General features: G+C 39.0%; 1 protein-coding gene across 3 annotated transcripts in view; it reads right to left on the reverse strand.

Moving 5' to 3' along the window:
* LOC125195888 (probable disease resistance protein RF9) overlaps window positions 1-9,339 on the reverse strand; it is a 48,102-nt gene extending 38,763 nt beyond the window's left edge. Inside the window, exons 1-4 of one of the 3 annotated variants that reach the window (XM_048094164.1) lie at window positions 8,246-9,339; window positions 3,389-5,164; window positions 3,269-3,305; window positions 2,885-3,110 (exon numbers count right to left, since the gene is read on the reverse strand). In XM_048094164.1, the coding sequence (XP_047950121.1) occupies window positions 3,399-5,164; window positions 8,246-9,311 (2,832 nt within the window). In that variant the 5' untranslated portion in view covers window positions 9,312-9,339 and the 3' untranslated portion in view covers window positions 2,885-3,110; window positions 3,269-3,305; window positions 3,389-3,398. Of the gene's footprint in view, window positions 1-2,884; window positions 3,192-3,268; window positions 3,306-3,388; window positions 5,165-8,245 lie in introns of those variants that run through there. The other 2 variants (XM_048094163.1, XR_007171794.1) reach the window with 2 other exon arrangements.
* Between the last annotated feature and the right edge of the window lie 6,296 nt (window positions 9,340-15,635).

The raw sequence follows: 15,635 nt of genomic DNA on the forward strand, positions 1-15,635 counted from the left end.
CGTTTAAAGCGCTTTACGGCCGGGATCCACCGCCGTTAATTTGTGCACCACCGTTGGGGACGACACCGCCGTTAATTTGTCTGCAAAGCTGGCGCGTCGTTTTTATGGGCCATTTGAAGTTCTCGCTCGTATTGGGCCAGTTACATATAGGTTGCGTTTGCCGGAGGGAAGTCGAATCCATAATGTCTTTCATGTTAGCCTATTGCGGCCGTTCGTCGCAGGGGAGGATGAGGAGCCGGTGATAAGCTTTCCGACCGAGTTTTTGAGCGAGAGACCGGTGGTGTACCCGGTGCGGATATTAGATAAACGGGTGTTATGGCACGCGGGCCAACCGAAAGATCACGTGTTTGTGCGATAGTCTGACGGGTCAGATTCTCCTACGTGGGAACCTCTGGAGTTGATCCGTAGTAAGTTTCCAAATGTGCTCCTTGAGGACAAGGAGGTTGCTATCGGGGAGGGAGTTGATACGCCCCAACCGCACAATCCTCCGATGGAGCAGGTCAGGAGGACGATAATGAGTATGAAGAGGAAGTGTTGCCGGATGCGGTGGAGGTAGCGCCAGCGCAGGAGCAAAGGTCCATTGCAACATCGAAGCCAAAGAGGAACGCACGTTCGCCAGACAAGCTCATCGAGTACGTTCCAAAGTAGAAGAGAGACGTTATTTTTGTTTTATACTTTACTTTATTGCTTTCCTTTTATTATTTCTTTTTGATATTTTATTTATTTAATTGATTTAAGAGTCGAGCGTAATTATAAGCTCCGTTTCGGGGTTTTTTGTTGGTTCTTTCCCGAGATGAATAGGATTAGGTCGACCCAACCCTAGGGTCCTTAGATCTATAAATAGGGCGTTTTGTCAGAAGGAATTCAATGAATAATATACATCTTTTTGCCCTAATAATCTTGCGCGACAAGTATCTCACAAAAACCCTAAACTCGACGCTGCCCGACGGGGAAGAATCCCGCGCACAGCCTCAGTTTACAAACCGCCGACCCGCTGCAGGGCGCCGGTAATTTAGTTCGGACGCCGCGCGAAGCCGCCGACAGCCGTTAAGGGGGAAAATACCTTAACACTCAGCCAGAAAGTACTCTGTTTTATTTGCACTACGTGAGGCCGCCTTATGCCTGTGTTTCTCTTAAAACCATCTTCATCAAATATCAAACACTTATATAAGCACTACTCTAAACTTAAACTTTGTAGGAATCTAAGAGATCAAATAAATATACAACCTCAGTTTCAATATTTACCTAGAATCGTAGCAACCCGGTCATAGTATGTCCTTTGACCTTCGACTGACAAAAGAATAACTTGAGAATAGCATAACGACCTTTTTTAGTTGACAATATCTAATTTGCTTTCATAAAGTCCAGATAAAAAAATATACTCATCACATACCATAAAATAGTTAACATTTCAGCATGACACAAATATGGATCAATGATACATTAATACATGATTATCAGAAAGTAGCTTTACTAAACCTTGAAATTTATAGCTTTGAAAGTCCTTAAAACCCTCCATATTTATGCATGTGTCCAAAAGCATGATTACTAGGACAGGGATAAAAATCTATAGGTAGTATGTGGAGAATATGCGCTTTTTAACTGAATTTAATTTGTGAAAGTTGAGTTCTCACCTTGTGAATTTACTAGACAGATCCAATGAATACCTTGTGAATTTACTTGACAGGTCCAATGAATAAGAGATCCACAATCGATTATTTCAATTGTGTCAAAAGAAATTAGTAACTAACTGTTGGTAATTAAAACTAAATATATAAATATAACTGTTTCACATCGATGCTCATATAGAACTGAAATCACTGTATAAGTCTCGTGGGCCTCTTTTCTTATCACCAATCAGTTTTAAGAATGAATTCATGGATTTCTATCATGGTATTAAAGTGGGTCCAACAGATTATATAACTATCTCACATTGGTGCTCATATAGAACTGTAAAGTCCAACCCCTCCAAAGTTCACCTTGGCTAAAAATCAGATTCAGCTTGATCGAATCAAACACATTGAAATCGATACACGTTTGATATAAGCAAAAATAGTGAAATTGTTGTTTGTTCAACGAATATGTTCACCAAAGCATTAAACTATAAAAGTTTCATGTCCCTTTAACTTAAAAGGAGTATTGGAACTAGGGGTGGGTCGATACGATATATCGTATCGAAAACGTTATATCGTGTAAATTTCATATCGTTATCGTATCGATATTTCGATATATCGTACTGAAATGATATATCGAAATTTTCGATATATATCGATATATATCGAAAATATCGATATACCAAAAAATTTCGATATATATCGTATTTTCGATATAAAACGATATATCGCGATATAAGGAAATTCATATCGTTATCGTATCGAAAACTTACGATACGATATCGTATCGTATCGAAAATTCGATAATTTTTCGATATTTTTCAATACGATACGAGCGATATATCATTTTTTCGATATTTTTTCCCAGCCCTAATTGGAACGAAGAAAACAGAAAGAATTTAGAACCAAGAGAACGTCATACTAAAATAAATACAATCAAAACTGTTACTATAAACGTAGGAAATAACCTTTCCTTGAATAAGTCTCAAACTTTTAGTACTACCCTTTAAAGGATCAACCTTAAACAAAGTTCAATCAAGCAATTGAATGCAAACCGAATTCAACGGAAACACAAGTATACAATTCTTCACTTTCAACATTTGAGTAATTACAAACTCTCAATACATTTAGAAATGATAATCTGATAAAATCATTTTAGAAATGCATTTAACCAAATAACGTGTAAAAATATAACATAATAATTTCCTTGTATAAGTGTACCATAATCATTTAAAAGTATTGACTTAAAAGTTTAAACAGAGTTAATTCAGGCAATTCAATACAACCCAGATTCAATGCGCGAGCGCGCACACACACACACACAAATATTCACTTCCAGCATTTGAGTTATTACAAACCATCAATTTCAAATTCAAAGACAACATCATTTCAAATATAATACTATCCTATTAACCCACACTACACAACTTTAAATTACCAAGATTCCAGACAATTACTTAATTATGCACAAACACGTACTAACTAGGAAGGATTTCCCTGCCAGAGAAAAGAGTACAAAAAGGAACACTCAGAGAAATACAACAACATAACTGAAGCAAGAAGGGGAAGAAATTTAACCTGCAACAAAAGAAAAATAAAATAAAATACAAGGCGATACAATCTTACAAAGAGTTAGAGAGTCATTAAAACCTTACCAAGGAATGTACCCTTTGGAGAAAGGTAGTTATTCACCTGTAAATCAGCAATGACATGATTAGAGCTTATGTTTTTATTTTGCCAAAATTGAATAAAGAAAAATGTGAGAAATGAGATACCTGGTGAAGACTAGTCTTCCTTGATGATAATTGAAGGGACATGGCGCACTTTGTGGAAATCCTGTCCAGATGGTGATACCCTTTCTCTCAATTTCGGCATACGTTTAATTACGAGAGTCTGAAGGGTAGAAAGGGCAGTCAATCCATCTGGAACCATCTCCAAACAAGAACAGTCTGTGATTGTTAATTTAGAGAGAAGGGGCATGGCTCCTGACTCCACTCTCCACTCCCTCAACTTTGGTAAACCTCTTAATACTAGCTTCTTCAGACGAAGAAAACTGTTTGCTGGACACCTCATCTCCTCCCCAACAAATGATTCCCAAGATAATCGCAATCTTATCAAGCAAGGAAGCTTTCCCAATATCCCCATTGGATCATCCTCAATCTCACAATAAAACAGTTTCAAACTCTTAAGTTTGGAGCTCAACAAATCACTCTCACACTTTGCTAGCGCCTTCACTGACTTAGAATAAATATTCAAATGATAGAGATTGGGACATGTCAAAACCTTCTCCAGCAGTCGCTCACTTGTTAAGTCGCAACTTTTTTCAATAGTAACAATACAGTCCCGTATCTTCTTCCAGTTCATAATCACATTCATGATAGCTGACAAGCTTTCACTATCGTGTATCCTTCCTATAAATTGTCGGAGATTCTTCATTCTGTCCACACATTTAAGTTCATGACATCTGCTATCAAAGAATTCTAGAGTCTCCAACTCATATACTCCCTCGTCCAGTCTTAGTCGATAATTTCTAATGTTTTCATTTCCATAAAAAGGAAGAATCAAGTGTTTTAATCGCAACATCTCCTTAAAAACATTTGGAACTTCAACATTCAATGAAGCTGATAAATCAAGGGTATCCATATATACCAAATTCCTCAAGGAAGAGGGTAGTTTATCAAGTTCACATTTATGTAAACGCAAACATCTGAGGTGAACAAGTTTAGTGATTCCTATTGGTAACTTCCCTCCTGCAAATTTGAATCTCACGATAACTAGATCTCTTAGAAATTTGAATTTCTGAAAATTACCTATACAGTGTAGGGGAAAGTCAACAATATTATAATTCGATCCTATGAGATTGGACAATCGAACAGACCTTATATGTTGGCTAGTATCTTCTCCACACGCGACAATAAGCTCGTGCTCCACTTCACTTTTGAATTGGATAGCCAAATGTTGTATCTTCACATGTGAGAAAACTTCCCGTAATAAGGTTCTAAGTTTCCCACCTTTATACTCCAAACTCAGCACACCAAAATCCTCCCTTTTCCCCAATTTCAAGCATAGTTCTCGTACTACATCATGAAGTTTACATTTATCATATTTTAAATCCCTGCTTGAGACATCATAATCATAACTCACTTGAACAATGGACCTGGATGCCAACTCACTTAAGTACATCTCGGCGATGTCCATTATAGTGTCCTCATTGTCTGTGACATTCTGACATGAAATCATGCCTTGTGTTATCCACACCTTATATAGATGCCGAGCTGATATGGGTTCGTCCTCATTGAAAATACCCATATAGAGAAAGCAAGGCTTCAAATAATAGGGTAGACTTTCATAACTTAAATTCAGGACTCCATCAATCTGATTTTCATCTCCATATATGGCTTTTTTTATATGCTCAGCTACTGATTCCAACTCAACAATTGATTTTTTCTCTCGCAAAACCCCACCGAGTAAAGAAATTGCCAATGGCAAATAACCACATTTTTGAACCATTTCTTTCCCAATTTTCTCAAACCTTTCTTCCAATGCAAAGTCTGCATATTGAAGTAATAATATATGACGATCAATTGAATAGTGCAATTGACTAAAAAAGTGTTCTTATAAGTTTTATAAAACAAGTTGCAAATCGTTCATGACCTTAAAAAATATTTCAAAATATTTGACAAAATAAGCTTATAAGCAAACTATACTCCCTCTGTCCCACGTTAGTGAGGCTTATTTCTCTTTGGGCAGTCCCAAGACATTCCCTTTTATGGCAAAAAACTAACACTCTATATCTCTTTTACTTTATCATCCCTCTATTCATTTAACCACTAAACGCCACTACCTAAAAACTTGTGCCCGAAAGAAATGTGTCACATATGTTAGGATGGAGGGAGTATAAGCTTCAGTAGCTTATGAGCACTTCAAAAACAATTTCATCAACTCAACTAATTTTTAATAATTTTATAAGCAATGGTAAATATACAAAAATAGTTCTAGTGTGCTTAGTATTTGAACATTTACTTTTAATTTCATATCTTTACAATATTATCTCTATTCTGACTACAATGTTTTCGCTAGCTTATAAGCTCAATTATCTAGTGTTTTTGACAATTTCAAATCTATTTGATAAAATTAAATTTTTAAGCTACTGGACCAATCAATTTCAAGAGGGCTCGAACTCAGCACCTCATACAATAATGTCTAAGCTTCCTACCGCTAGGACAAAGGCTGACCGGTCGATTTGTCTGAGCTGCAATGAACGGGAAAAATTAGCCAGTTCGACAATGAACCACAGGTTGACCAACCAATTTTAAAATTTTTAAAACATTTTGGATTGTATTTTTAAACAAAACTAACACCATCGCAGCCTCAAAAAAATCGTATACAATTTTGAGTCATAATTAGTTATTTGAATCGTATTCAATTTTGGATTGCATCAAGTTATTTGAGTCATTTTTCTTCTTAATAAAAAAATACTCCCTTTATCCAAAAAAAATAGTCTCACTTAGGGATGTCAATTGGCCTAACCCGTTCGGGTTCGAGCCAACCCACTCGGATTGTCGGGCTATTCAGATTATAGATTTTTTGGGTCATAAATTTTCAACCCTAACCCTGACAGGTTTAGGGCTAACCCATCCGGCTATTCAAGCCTAAATACTTTAGAAAATAATCTCTTATAATCAGAACTTAACTCTATAATACAATTTTAAATTTTAGATGTTTTTTCTTCTTCAAATTTTAGAATCATACAGAATCTTCAAATTTTCATTGTTTTCCTCAAATAATAATTGGAGAGAAGCCTTTTATCTCAATCAACTGCAACATAAACAAAGATAAATCAAAATTTAAATCAATCAATCAATCAATTTGAATTAAAGCTTGTGATCGTAACATTATTTTGGCATTGTTCATAATTATTTCTGTATGAAAATTAAAAATCATGATCCTACATCAATCATTAATTATTAAAATGATAAATATATTGAGATTTTGATGGGTTAATTATTAATTTTGTTTTGATTGGTTTAGGCGGTGGTAAGACAGCAGCAGTGGCAGATAATGGGATGACGGAATAATGAGTCAAAGTGAAACTTGAAAGTTGATGGTGTGAAATCGAATGCAGAAGTGTAGATTGAAAATTGAAGAAGACTAACGATTATGGCACATGAAATTGAAAAAACACAAAAAAATCCTTAAACTTAATACTCCCTCTGTCCCATTCAAGATGATCACATTTCCTTTTTTTTTCCCAATCAAGATGGCCGCTTTCCAGTTTTGGAAATAACCCCCTCTTTCCTCTCTCCTCATTAAAATATTCAACTACTTTTTTCCTCTCTACTTTCTTCACCTAACAACACTTTTTAAAATCTCGTGCCACTCAAGAATGTGGCCATCTTGAGAGGAACGGAGGGAGTATTTTTTATTAAAAGTTGCAATCTGTCTGGGCCAACTTGTAACCCGCCTGGGCCATCCCGTTTAACCCATCAACCCTAACGGGTTAACCCGTTTAGCCCGTTTTGTATTCGAGTTACAAAATTATAGCTGTAACCTGATAATTTTACCGAGCTATTCGGGCCGACCGACGGGTTTCGGGTTGGATTGATATCCCTAATCTCATTTATGGATGACATAGGTTTTAGTGTGAAATTTAAAAGGTAAGAAAGAGAATGAGAAAAAAGTGAGTAAAGTTGAGAGATGTAGAGAAAAAGTAGGTTAGGTATGAGCGAGAAGAGAAAAAAGTTGAGAGATGTAGAGAAAAAGTAGGTTAGGTATGACCGAGAAGAGAAAAAGTGGGTAAACTATGAAAGAGACACTTTCCATTTTTTTTAGACATTCTAAAATTGTAAAATGATACTCCCTCCGTCCCAAGGAAGGGGCGTCGCATGGAAGATGACCCCTTCCTACGACGGCACGTGATTTTATGCATACTAATTTTAAAGTGTTAAAAAAGGGAGAGAGAAAGTTGATGGGTATTTAAAAGTAGGAGAGAAGAATAAAGTAAGAGGATAAAGGGTTCTTGAGTGTTTAAAAGTAGGAGAGATGCAAAAAGTAAGAGAGAGAAAAAGTTGTTGGGTGTTTAAAAGTAGGAGAAATTAATAAAGTAAGAAAAGAGAAAAGATAATTGAGTATTTTAATTATTTCCTAAGTAAGAAAGGGGTTATCTTGGTTTGGACGAATGAAAAAGGAAAGTGAGTCATCTTCGGTGGGACGGAGGGAGTACTATTTTTCATCGATAGAGGGTTTATCTAATTTCCCTTACTTTATTCTCTTCGCTATTTTACTCATTTCTTTTTCCTATTTTACTTTATCTCCATTTAACTTTATAAATACAACTTTCTTAAATCTCGTGCCAAAAATAAAATGCCTCAAGTCCATTTTAATATTCCGAAACTTTTTTACCATGCATTACACTATTAATGATGTGAGTCTTTATTATCTACTAACCACCAAATTAGTTCATTTTAATACGTATTCGTAAACTTTTTTACCATGCATTACGCTATTAATCATATGAGTCTTATTATCTATTAACAGGGCTTTAGTTACTCTATTTTTTCTCTGTTTCTAGATGAATTTCGCATTACAAAGTTTCTATTTCTTGAAGACAGAGGAAGTAATATAAAACTAACCTGGAATGTTTCCATGCTGAAAGGCTTTGTTGTTGAGTAGTTCCAAAGCAGCATCCATTGATAAAAGCCCATGTTCAACTGACAATCCAATCTCTGCAACCTTTTGTTTCCGTGTTGTCACCAATATTTTGCTCTGCAAATCTTGGGCAATGAACGGATGCTTCAACTCACCCCAATGAGAAAGCTCCCAAAGATCATCCAAAACAATGAGACATCGTTTTTCTCTTTGTATCTCGCACAGTCGCTCAACCAATTCAAAGTCGCTCAGACTTGGAACCTCCTCCCTTGTTTGTGGCTCATTGTTCAGGACTGAAACACCCTTCTTCTTCTTCTTGTTCTGATTCTCTAGTTGCCTCAAAACATCCTCCCAAACTGATCGACTCTCGCATTGCTGAGTAATGCAAACCCACGCCGAGAGATCAAAGGCGGTCATCTCGTTGTAGAGCTTCTTGGCAATGGCGGCCTTGCCTGACCCTCCCATTCCCCAAACTGATATAATCCGATCCTTTGTGTCTTTCCCTAGATAATGAACAAGCTGCTCCACCTCATCCTCCATGCCTACGAAGCAATCTCCAATCTCCAAATTGGGGAAAGTCTTCCTCGACAAGATGTTTCCAGCAGAGCATTCCCCCTCTCCATTTAAATTGATGATTATGCTTCTTTTTATGCCGCTTTCTTGCATATCCTTGCTTATCCTCTCCAGACTTGTTGTGATTTGTGAAATCTCAGAGCCTAATTGGTGGAGTGAGCTGCAATCTTTCAAAATGCAGGAGTATTTGCGGACGAATTGTCTGAGGCCTCTTCTCCTTGAATAAACTTGATAAGCTGCGTGCCTTTCAATGGCGGATTCGGATCTGCAGACGAGATCTCTGATCTCGGAGATCCAATTGAAGATCGTATTACTCTCATGTCGTCTTTTGTCAGCATCTTTGAGGAAACACTTCATCTCTTTGAGCTGCCACTCGAGCTCCTTCACTTGATCGGCCACGCCAACTAAAAACCTTCTCTCTTCCAATAGCAAATCACGGATGGTTTCAAGAGCAATCGACACCACTGCTTCTGCCATTGTAACAATTCCAAGCTTTGATTGTTTGGTCAACGCTCTCTAAAGAGACAAGGAATGATTAGAGTTGGTGAATTATGTCCGTTTCTACATCGGCTGTATATTTCTTCTCAAATTGCTTTAAACAAATGGATTAAATTATAGCTGAAATTATGGAAAATACACCACATAAGATACGATAATACACGTTAATTAAGTAGTAGCACTGTTGTCCTAACATGATACTCTCTCTCTTTTGCATAGTAGATAATGTTTAGATCTATACTCATTACTTCTTCCCTTAAAAAATAAATAAAAAACAACTCTGAATAAATTTATAAACTTGACTTAAATGTAGTGAATGTCATTTTGTTGCATGCATTAATATTAGAACATATATTTATTTTGTGGATACTATAACATTGTCATTATTGATCCATCAATTAAGATATATATTTCTCACAATCATATTATAAGTCTATACTCAGTATACTACTCCCTCCGTTCCCTCATAGTTGAGGCGGAACTTTTCGGCACGGAGTTTAAGAAATGAATGTTGAGTTTGTTAAATAAATAGATAAAAAAATAAGAAAGGGAAAAAGTTAGAGAGAATAAAGTAAAAAGTGAATAAAGGAGAGAGAATAAAGTAAGTGAGAGTAAAGTAAGAAAGAGGAAAAAGTTACTATATATAGAAATGACTCAACTATGAGGGAAGTTCCCAAAATGGAAGAATGACTCAACTATAAAGGAACGGAGGGAGTATATAAATACCCGAAACAGAGGGAGTAGTATAATTAAAAAAATTCTCTCAAGTCTCAACATAAAATGAAAAATGTAAAAAACTTACCGGCTACCGCAATATTCAATCATAGACGGTGAGAACTGAGAAGGGGATGGTTGCACCACCAAGAAACAACACTCAGCTACGAAATAGCTGTCTCGCTCTATCTCAAGGATCAATTACAAACACCAGAATTTGAATTTGAATTTGAATTTGAGGCAGCTACTTACTTTGACTCGAGCATCATCGTTGTGTAGAAATGTGAGCACATAATAATATCACGAAGCAGAATTGAATCGATCAAATCCGGCTGACCTCGGGGTACCTCCAGGGTAGCCTTCCATCAGCCTCCGACATCACGCCGCCGGCTCCCTGGCCAATCCCAATCAGCGGCGGCGTCTTCTCTGCACAGGAGAATGAAGTTCTATTCGTTTAATTAGAGCATCCACTATAGGTGGACAAGTTTTGGTGGACAACTTTTTCTTTTTGTCCATAGCCCCATTTTATTTGTCCACAGCCCCAAAAAAAAGTGTCCGCAGCAATAGTGGACACTTTTTGGTGGACAACTTTCACTTTATTTTTCTTGTTGTATTTTTTAATTCAATTTTACAATTAAAATTATCGGACTAAAAATAATTAAAGAACGAGACAATAAATAATAAAATTAAAAAGTGCGATGAGACCAAATATTCGTTGTATTCATGGATACCGGAAAATTACACAACGAACATTTAAAAAAAAAAACATACAAACACAAATAAAAACACCGCCACCATCTACTCGGTGGCGAAGTCGGAAACATCGGCCTCATCTTCGTCGCCCACTCCCCCCGGCGCCGCCGCCCCTGCCCCCGTCGCCCCCGGTGTCGCCCCTGGACCAGTCAGCCCCAGCTCCTCTCTGATCCTACACATCAGCTCATAGTATATCAACTTGGTGATCGGGTCGGTGGCCGACTCGTAGAAACGGCAGTTATCTTGCAGTTGTTTCATCAACTGCACATTCAGGTTCCTGTTCAAGACCACATGGGCCCCATGGTCCACGGACTGAGCTCCAGAAGGCGCCTGCGCGCCCCGAGATCCAGACGCGGCCGCCGAGTAGCGGGAGGAACCTGCAGACATCCGGGCGTTGCGGATACTGGCCTTCTGCCCCGGAGGGCGTGAGCGCCTGGTGTGTGTATCAGAGGGCTCCTCCGCTTGGGCGTCGTTGAGGTCGATTGAGTGTCCGCCGCTGCTGCTGCTGTAGTTCCCGGCTCTGTTGCGTCTGTTGCGCTTCGCCGCGTGACCCTCGGTCTCCTCTGCACAGATGGCCTTGAATTTCGGGCAGTTCTCGAGAACGCGGAACTCCTCCCATTGGGTGAACTTAGGCTTGTATAGCGCGTTGTATTGGGACACGGAGAGAGCCTTCACGTCGGCTTCGTTGCGGCCACTCTCAGCGTTGATAAGGTTGTTGCCGTAGATGCCCGCGAACTTCCTGGTGGGTGTCAGAATCCTCCCAAACTTTTTCCGGATCTGTTCCGCGTCACGCGGTTTGGCGCCTCTCGGCTTGAACTCATTGTAGGTCAACAAAACGCGCTTCCAAAAGCCAATCTCGGTCTGATCGGTGCCAACATAGGGGTCGGATGTGACGGCATCCCATGCCCTCGCTACAGCAATCGACTCGTCTTTGGTGTAGTGCACGGCCCGACTTGTTACCGGCGAATCGCTACCGCCGCTGCCATCCCCATCGCCGTCGCCGCCGCCCGCCCCCCACCGCCGTCGCCGCCGCCGCCTCTCCCCCCACCGCCGTTGCCGCCGCCCCTCCCACCACCACCGTTGTCGCCGCCCCTCCCACCACCACCGTTGTCGCCGCCCCTCCCACCACCGCCGTCGCCGCCAGATCTCGTCGGCGGGGTCTCCGGAAGGCCCGGACTCATCATCCCCATCATCTGCTCCAGTGTGAACCTATCGAAATCAGACAAGGGAGTCTGGGTGCGCTGGAAAGAGTGAGAAGGGGTATCCGGCCGCGGATGGTTGGGCGAGTCCATAGTGGGTCGATAATCTCCAAACGCCGAACGACCCAAATTCCTCTGATGAGAAGATTGAGCCCGATATTGGCTTTGTTGCCATGGCGGGGATGTCGGTGACCACGATTGGAATGGAGGGGGACTGGGACTCGATCCCCACAGCTGAGATGGCTGGGAAGAAGGATAGTATCCATATCCCGATTCTTCCGTGCCGGGTGAATCTTCGTCTCTCTCGTGCATCTCGGTAAAATCTAGGGTTGTGAAATTGGGGGTGGAGTGAAAATGGGTGTGGAGTGGAAGACAAATTGGTGGATATTTATTTAAATAAGTCAATAAATTAAATAAAAATTCGAAATTAAAAAAAAAAAAAGGGAAACCGGCGGTCCGCCGCGGCGGTGTCGCCGCGCAATAGGTAGGCGCGGCGGCCGCCGCTTTTCTCTCTCCAGCGGCCCGTCCTCGCCGCAAAGCCGGCGATACCCCTTCCGCCCCAACAAATTCGTCCGCCCCCGGGGCGGACGCCTTCCCCCCTATACACCGCCGCGGCGCCGCCGGGAAGGGGGCGGCCGGCGCACCGCCCCTATAGTGGATGCCCTTAGTCTTCATTTTTGGGCCATTGTTTTTGGGCCACATTTCTCCTCTACTAGTATTAGACTTACAGCCCACTAACCCACTAAAAAGATTGATACTACTCGTATTATCAATGCTTGTGTTACTTACAAAGCTGCATTTCTCCATTCTTTAATAGATATGAAAATTTTGTTTATAATTTTTATGCATTGTTAGATATTTCCATTTAGGCTATGTTTGGGACACAGAATTGGCACTGAATTAGAATTCAAATTCAATGGAATTGAAATTTAATTCAATTCCAAATCTTATACTCCCTCCGTTCAAAAAAATAGAGCAATTTGTATATGACACGGGTTTTAATATAGAATTGCTAAAATAAGAGAGAAAGGAAAAAATTAAGAGGGAAGGAGAAAAAGTAAGTAAGAAGTAGTGTTAGTGGAATGATGTGTAGGGTTATTATTTGTTGAAAACTTTCCATAAATGATTGTGCTCTATTTTTTGTGAATGGCCAAAAATGGTAATTATACTCTTATTTTTGCGGATAGAGGAAGTATTTGGTAAAATGAAGTAATTGATATGGAATTGAATTTGAAAAATTTATGCATACGCATTATATACAAAATACACACGCGCTTTACACAAAATATACATACTATATTGATGCGATATTTTTTAGCACTATTAATACTTGCAAGTATACAGAATAAAAATAGTATAGCCAAAGGTCAGTACCGGATATCGAACACGGGGAAGACGAACACAAAGTGTCTATCCTCTACTAAAACTCAATTACTATCTGGAAGACCGAAAGATTTTGAAATTTTTGAAAACTAAAAATAATTAAAAGCATTTAACAACTAGATGCAAATAAAACAGAGAAGGGGAATTACAGGGATGTGGGTTCACAGTTATGGTTATACAAATTCCAAACTTCAATACCCTAGCATAGTTTTTACTTTGATAGAATGAGTCACCTAGCTTATGCTCATGCGATACAAACGTTGATTACAATATTAGGGTTGTCAATCCTAACACGTAACTCCAAAAAGCTCCTAAGACCCTTGAAAAGTCTCCACTCTCAATTAACAGTGTTGTTTTAAGGGAAACTAACTGTAACGTCTACTAAGTGGACCTAACTCACTAGAACTCTCTCACAGTTATGAAGCAAGTTATATTAAATCATACATAATTCTGTCACTCAATCATGCAACATCGAGATTAACTTAGGGAAGAAACAAAGTAAAAACAAAACGGATATTAAATAGAAAACTAGAATTGTATAACCAAAGTCGTTACTAACACATCCCTAGAATGCTATGAGTTTAGTTACACATAATGGAATAAGCTAAACACATAGATTGAAGGGAAGACAATTTGAACATAAAACTAAAGCAAATAAAACCCTTAGGTTGAATCCTTGTCGTTCTTGATGTTCTTGAAATCCTTCTTCAACTCCTTGCACAATGAAGTACTCTAGCTTTTGATCTCTGGGAATATATGCTGCAAAAAGAAGCTCTCATTTGATGAAGCTTGAGGGTCCTATTTATAGGGGAAATTCATTCCTCATTGTAGAAGGAAAAGATATTCAAAATATGGTAAATCTTGGAGCAGAATCGAGGGCTTTCGGATTCGCCGCCTTTCTCCGGCGGGCCACCGCACCTTCCGCGGCGGTCGCCGTGTTGCAGTCCAGAGTCTCGATATCTTCGGCGGCGGACCACCGCATGACTTCCGGCGGTCGCCGGGCGAGACTCGTTTCCAAGCATGAATTTCCGAGGCGGGCCGCTACAGATCACTGGCTGCCACGGCGCCGGCGGTCGCCGTACACATTGTGGCGGTCGCCGTCTAAACTCCAGATTTCCAGACTTTGCGTTTTGACTCCCTTTTTCGTCTCAAATATGCACATTTCTAACAAAACACGTCAAAATACCAAAAAATATAAAATATGCAATTATTGGACATGTAGAGTGACTTTGACATAAAAAAAAGGGACCAAATAATGGCCTTAAAACATTGCAAAATCCGAGCGTATCAACTCCCCCAATCTTACATTTTTGTTTGTCCTCGAACAAAACAATAAAGACACAAGAATAGACGCATGGAATGCACAAGGACTAGACGTCATAATTGCCTCAAAAGATGGAAGAACAGATTAAGCATGAATTAACGCAATCAAATCAAGCAAGGCTTATTAGTGTACTTTCATTACTAACTCGTGGAACACCTTGAATTCATGCACTCATATGTGGCAAACTTCCAAAGATGGGAAGTGTTCTTTCTCTCACTCTCAAAGTGTATAAAGGTAATGTGTATAGCACTCAAATCATGCATCATGCAAAATTTACCATAGGCTTGTTCAAAGTCTAATCACTCCTCTACTAGATGTGATTAATCATCAAAAGTCCGAAAGGTCTTTATTTTTTGTTGTAATGTAGGCTCTTTGGTAGGTGAGGAATATTTGGCTAAAAAGTGACTTAAACATAAAATATCACAAGTAGAGTTAAAGTGACTCCACTTTTCAACACTTTATTTATCTCCTTCTATTCACTTTCCAAACCTTTGATTTTCTTTTTTTCTTTTTCACAATCTTTCACACTTTTTTCCTCCTTTATCATAAGCATCATTTCTATATCAAGCACATACTTTGAATTTTTATATTTCACAACTTGTATTTTCTTTACATTTAAGCACACTACTTTTTATACTTTCCTTCTTATCTCTCCAATTCCTTTACAAAAGATAACAAAAGTTATACTAACCAAGGAATTGTCCCCATTAATTTGGCTTCCAAATAATAACCTTAAAGGCTCAAAATTGGATCCAAAGGGGAAAAATTTTAAAATTTTGAGAGGGTTGAAAATTTGGATATAAAAGTAGGCTAAGAAAAGATGGCCTATCATCCTCCTAAATCAACTTAAACACTATGTAAACTTAGGCAGACTAAGAGCAAGTTCTAGAAACATATACATGCATGTAGATAAATCACACAAGAAAAAAA

The sequence above is a fragment of the Salvia hispanica genome, chromosome 6, assembly GCF_023119035.1.
Source record: "Salvia hispanica cultivar TCC Black 2014 chromosome 6, UniMelb_Shisp_WGS_1.0, whole genome shotgun sequence".
NCBI classification, from domain to species: domain Eukaryota; kingdom Viridiplantae; phylum Streptophyta; class Magnoliopsida; order Lamiales; family Lamiaceae; genus Salvia; species Salvia hispanica.